At 40.8% G+C, this 6245-nt stretch overlaps 1 protein-coding gene across 1 annotated transcript; it reads right to left on the bottom strand.

Annotated features, from left to right (window-relative positions):
- Positions 1–533: 533 nt before the first annotated feature.
- On the bottom strand, positions 534–1028 carry LOC138868556 (uncharacterized). Its single transcript, XM_070146112.1, has one exon. The coding sequence runs from the start codon at positions 1026–1028 to the stop codon at positions 534–536; it is 495 nt and encodes a 164-aa protein (XP_070002213.1).
- Positions 1029–6245: the final 5217 nt, after the last annotated feature.

The following is a 6245-nucleotide window of genomic DNA, read 5'->3' on the forward strand; positions in this document are numbered from 1 at the left end:
ATGGCTAATCTGCACAACTTGTTTCTACGAGGCTGTATGTGCAGTCCCCGATCCCGATGAGATATTTTTGTATCCGGATTTTGTAGCCCCGATTTCTATGGCAATCAGATTTCTGTATTCTCATATCATTCCCCCTAGTGTTCGGATTGCATAGAAAGCAAATTGGAATACAGAAAGTCTTGCTCCTTCGAGGATTCCGCCACTGAATAGTTGGATAATCTTTGGTCCGATAGCACACTTTGTTTCCCATTAGGAACTTTGCTACCAAGCCAAAGATTATCTAACCACCCCCAGTGGCTTGTAGGGGAGGATCACTTGTGAATGGTCAAATAGATTTTGTTCCAATATCAAGCTTCCTTTCCTGTTAGAAACTTTGCTATCGAGCCAAAGACTATCTAACCATCCCAGTGGCTTGTCTCTTTTATGCCTTGTCATTTAAAGGTCTTATATCTACCGATGACACTTCCTTCGCAGTATGTTTTCCATCGCTGCCTCATTAAAAACCTTTCCAGAAAAACCCAATTAGGAAAAAACTAGATGAAAGGAAAAAGAGTGCACCACATACTTTCAGTGTAGGCGGTGCTCATCAGCAATAATACATTTTGAGGTGAGTTACGTTCTAGTTTCTTGGCAACTTGAATCCGTTTGTTTTCTAGTTCATATGATCCTTTCTCGATGACAACTGAAAACCGGTAGAGGCCTTTCCATGTCGGACCCAACTTTCTTCCATTGAGCTCCCGAGTGTTCTGAGTCACCTTTCTTAAAATCAAGTCTCCCACTTTGAAGTAGCGGAGATTGGACCTTTGATTATAGTAACTTTCCATTCTTTGTTTTTGGGCCACCATCCTTATGTGCGCTAAGTCCCTGCTTTCATCAAGCAACTCTAGTTTGACTAGCAATGCTTCATTGTTTGTTTCTTTGTCTACATGGAAGTACCTTGAGGTAGGTTCTCCTACTTCCACCAGAATTAGAGCTTCTGCTCCGCGTACAAGAGAGAAAGGTGTCTTTTTCGTACTTGACTTGGTCATTGTTCGGTATGCCCATAGCCTCCCAGTAGCCCTTTGGGCCAATTGCCTTTGGCTGCTTCCAATCTCTTTTTGAGGTTTTGAATAATCAACTTATTTGTCGATTTTGCTTGGCCATTTGTGCTTGGATGGTATGGTGAAGATTGATTCTTTTGATTTTCAAGTCTTCAAGAAATTTTGTAACCTTTACGCCTATGAATTGTGGCCCATTGTCGGAGGCAATCTCCTTTGGTATCCCGAACTAGCAAATTATGTTCTTTCATAGGAAATTGACCACTTAGCACTCACTGATCTTCTAATAAAGTCCTACTTCAACCCACTTGGAAAGATAATCAGTTAAAATCAAAAGAAACCTTACCTTACTGGGAGCTGGTGGTAGTGGACCGACTATGTCTATCCCCCATATCATGAATGACCATAGAGATAATACCAAGTGCAACAACTTTGCTGGTTGGTGTTGTCACACCTCCTTTTTCCGCACCCGAGAGGGCGCAAGGGAGTTTTTTCCAATTAAAGGACAATCGAAACGTGATTGGTTTATTTATTTCAGAGTCGCCACTTGGGAGATTTAGGGTGTCCCAAGTCACCAGTTTTAATCCCGAATCGAAGAAAAGAATGACTCCATATTACAGTCTGCGTACCAGAAATCTGGATAAGGAATTCTGTTAACCCGGGAGAAGGTGTTAGGCATTCCCGAGTTCCGTGGTTCTAGCACGGTCGCTCAACTGTTATATTTGGCTTGATTATCTGATTTTGTACATGTTAAACCTATGTGCAAGTTTTAAACTCTTGACCGCTTTTATTATTATTTTTTACGAGAATTGCAACGTCGTGAAAATATATCTCGAACCACGTTACATCAATGCACCCGTGGTTATTGACATATCTCGACTCGGTTGAGATTTGGATTTGGGTCACATAAATGTGCACCCGAATTAAGAAAAATAAATTATTAAGACGCGCCTAAAGCAACTAACGTATTGTTATTTTGGGGAAGGCCGTAAAATTTGCTAAACGGCATGTCCCGCATTCTAAATATTTTTAATATATATACATTCAGAGGGCCCCGCAGCTTCTACATTTTTGTTTGTCGAGGCTCGTCTCATTTATTATTAAAAGGAATTTACAACGTCATGGAAATGCATCTCGGGCCACGCCATAATCAATATACCCGTGATTAGAGACACATTTCGATTCCGTTGAGATTTAGATTTGGGTCACATAAATGTGCACCCGAGTTTAGGAAAATTAAATTATTAAAGGCGCGCCTAAAGAAACTAGCGCATTATTATTTTGGGTAGGGCCGTGAAATTTGCTAAACGGCATGTCCCGGATTCTAAGTATTTTTAATATATATACATTTAGAGGGCCCCGCAGCTTCTACATTTTTGTTTGTCGAGGCTCGTCTCATTTATTATTAAAAGGAATTTACAACGTCATGGAAATGCATCTCGGGCCACGCCATAATCAATATACCCGTGATTAGAGACACATTTCGATTCCGTTGAGATTTAGATTTGGGTCACATAAATGTGCACCCGAGTTTAGGAAAATTAAATTATTAAAGGCGCGCCTAAAGCAACTAGCGCATTATTATTTTGGGTAGGGCCGTGAAATTTGCTAAAATGGCCCGTCCCGGAATCTAAGTATTTAATATATACATTTAGAGGGCCCCGCAGCTTGTATTTTTTATTTGGCGAGGCTCGTCTCATTTTTATTTATTTATTTGTTTTTCTTTTTTTTTTTAGAAACAGGACAAGACTAAAATAACTACGTTTTTTTTGCTACTTCGCGAGATCATGGGTCATAAATTGAACTCATTTGATGAAGCGAGTATTTTTCTTCGGAATTAAAATTGCTACTAAAATTTTAACATTACTACCACATGTATAAACAACTATTAAGACAAACTAAATAATTAACACCTTTCAGAATATGTGCAAACCCCTATCATGACAAATATTTGGATAACAACAATTTAAACATGAAGAAACAAAATGTCCAATAGCTACTTAAAATAACGAAACAACAGAAAAGACATTCACGGCCCAATTTAAATACCATACGGAGTTAATTATCAAAAATAGCAATTCGCAATCATCATGTATATATGTCTCGCGCAATTTCGCGTACTATCCGCATGAACTAGGGTTGTATTTCAACAAACACATATACATATTACTAAACAGCAAACATGAGGGATACGGGCGCAGAGACGACCTACTTGAGATTATCGTCTGATGCGTTGGACCTGCGACAAAACCTCGAACAACAACCTCGATGTACCGGACCTCGACGAACCAAAGGCGACCTCAACGGACTGCACGACGACAGTGAAAGAAAAACGATAACTGGGCTGATTGGTTGTCGACTGGTGGTGTTTGACGACGGGCAGCGGGGTTAAGCTTGTTGCTATGGCTGGCTATGGTATTCGCCGCTGTCCGGGGGTGAGTGATAATATGGGACAATGAGACTGGGGAACTGTTGGGTCGACAGGGAGGGACGACGAGCTGGGTAGCAGGTAGCGACAGTAGGGTCGAGGGCTATGGAGGTGTTGTGGTGACGATGGTTATGGCGTTGGTTTTGGACAGTCGGGAAGGTGACGCAGCAGCAGCAGCGACAGCTGCTGCTCAATGGGGCTGGTGGTTGACGACGAGGGAGTGAAGCTCGGGGCTGTGACGACGAAGGCGAAGCAGCAGTGCTCGTCGGATTTAATGGAGGAAGAAGGCGATGGTCGTTCGAACGTGGAGGAGTGGCGTCGCGACTGGTTTTGGGTTACGACTGATTTTGGTGCTTGACGAGTGGTTGGGGTGTTGATGGTGGTTTTGGGGTGTTGCTCAGGTTGGTCGTGGGTAGGGTTCCGTTTTTTGTTCAGTAGGGTTTTTTCTTTCTTCTTTCTGAAGAAGAAAGATGAACAGTAGTTCCCAGCAAAAATATTTTCCAAGTCCCCCTCTTTGTGTAGCTTTGCCCGTGCATTTGTAAGCTTCTGCCAAGAAAAATGAGCCCCACGCGTGGTGGGGTTCGGTCCCCCACGCGTGGTGGGGTTCCCCGTGTACGGTGTTCCGTCCGTGTTCCCCACGCGTGTCCCCTCACGTGTGGTGGACTCGAATTATTATGGGCTAGGTCCGAAATTAGGCCTAAAATCGGGTAGTTTGAACCCGAATATTATTCTTTTGCCCGGACCCGAGAAATAGGAACACGACGTTGCTTAACTGATTATGTAAGCAAAATAACTACAAAAATAAGACTAATAATTAACACAAAACTAGATCTTTTTTAATATTTTTTCAAGATTAAAATAACTACAAAATACTAATAAAACTATTTTTTTTGTAATTTTCGTTTTTAATATAAAGATAAAATATAAAGTAACATTTTTTGTATTTTTCAAAATTAAAATGACTATAAAACATTAATAGAACTATATTTTTGGTAATTTTCGAAATTATATAAAGTACAAAAATAAAGTACAATTTTTGTATTTTTTTCAAGTTTATGAGAGATACATAAACTAAAATTTATATATATATTTTTTGTAATTTTTCTTTTTGCAACGAAATAAAGTAAAAATAGTTAAAATAGCTATACTAGACCCAATTTCACATATTCACGCTAAAAATGTGAAAATTCTCGGGGAGGGTCAAAAATCACGTGCTTACAGCTGCCCCTCTTTGACTGGAAACACGAAGAGTTTTCCGACAAAGAACGACTAGACATGCTTTTGACCCGACCATTACTTGGACGGACTGCACTAAGGGAAGGGAGGGAATGTGACCGAGCCCTGGTATCTGAGCTGCCTACATATCCTTGGTTATACAGGAATCAGGCCACATGTAGTTCAAAAATGGGAGAGATGGTAGAGTGTACCGAGGTGAAGAGCCGATCGAGGTTCCGTTCCGTTGAGGTTCCGGTCCGTGGTCCTGTCATTACAACAAAAATGAAAACTGAAAAAGACTAACTAAGCCTATCGGCTACTAGTTACAAGGGTTCCTATCTGTAAGTCTTCTGAAACTTGGTCTTGAGTCTTGAATGGTGCTTCATACAGACTTCGGATTTGAACCTTGATACTGCTAGTTGTAGGTGCTAGTTCTTGAGCAGACCACATTTGTTCTCCACTTCCGTAATTTGGGTTCTTTTCTTTTTCTTTTTCTTTTTTTCTCTTTTTCTTGTTTTTGTTTTTTTTTGTGACCAGCTTCTGTTGATCATCCCAGACTGTTGACTCGCATTCTTGAGGCGAGCTTCTGCTATTTATAACTTGGTTGAATGCTGGGGATTTTTGTTGTAGCCTTCTGCTTCCCGGTGCTGGGGGCTTTTATTGTTTCCTGCGGGGGATTCCTGTTGTATTCCTCTACTTTATTGATTCTAAGTGTGCTCCTTTCTCATATGAGCGGGCTTTTAACTTCAATACTTCAATTGTATTCCCTTATTCTCCAGGTAGGTGCCTGATTTCTATTTCTTTTCTTTATCCTTGTTCTCCAGGTGGACGCCTGATTTCTTCCTTCCTTTGTCCTTGTTCTCCAGGTGGACGCCTGATTTCTTCTTTTCTTTGTCCTTGTTTTCCAGGTGGACGCCTGATTTCCTTTTTTTCTTTGTCCTTGTTCTCCAGGTGGACGCCTGATTACTTCCTTTCTTTGTCCTTGTTCTCCAGGTGGACGCCTGATTACTAAAACAAACAAAACAAACAAAATTTCCTAACCCAGTTTGTGCTGGGAAGATTTGTGAGTCGTCAGCAAAATTGTAACTCATTTACATTACTGAAGCAATGATGAGTAAACTAAAGACTAGGCTAGGATGTGCATCTCCTACGAGTAAAACCAAAAACTTTTGCTAGCAAATGCGTCTGCTAAAATAAAACCTCAATGACTCAAACTAGGAAGTGTGTCTCCTATGGTCGAATCGGAATGAACTAAACTAGGAAGTGCATCTCCTATGGTCGAACTTAAAATGAATCAAACTAGGAAGTGCATCTCCTATGGTCGAACTTAAAATGAATCAAACTAGGAAGTGCATCTCCTAAGGGTCAAATCTCAATTCCGGAAGTGCGTCTCCTGCAATAAAATATAACCTGAAAAAGCCAAACTAGGAAGTGCGTCTCCTATTGGTAAGACTAAACTGAGGAAGTGCGTCTCCTATTGGTAATGACATGTCTGCATTTATATTTGTGGGCGACCTAGAATATGGAATGAACAGACAAAATGTATTCCCGCATTATACTGGTGG

The sequence above is a fragment of the Nicotiana sylvestris genome, chromosome 5, assembly GCF_000393655.2.
Source record: "Nicotiana sylvestris chromosome 5, ASM39365v2, whole genome shotgun sequence".
Taxonomy (NCBI): Eukaryota; Viridiplantae; Streptophyta; class Magnoliopsida; order Solanales; family Solanaceae; genus Nicotiana; species Nicotiana sylvestris.

Coding starts and splice junctions, on each gene's coding strand:
- LOC138868556 (XM_070146112.1), bottom strand. CDS start 1,028: ATGACCAAGTCAAGTACGAAAAAGACACCTTTCTCTCTTGTACGCGGA.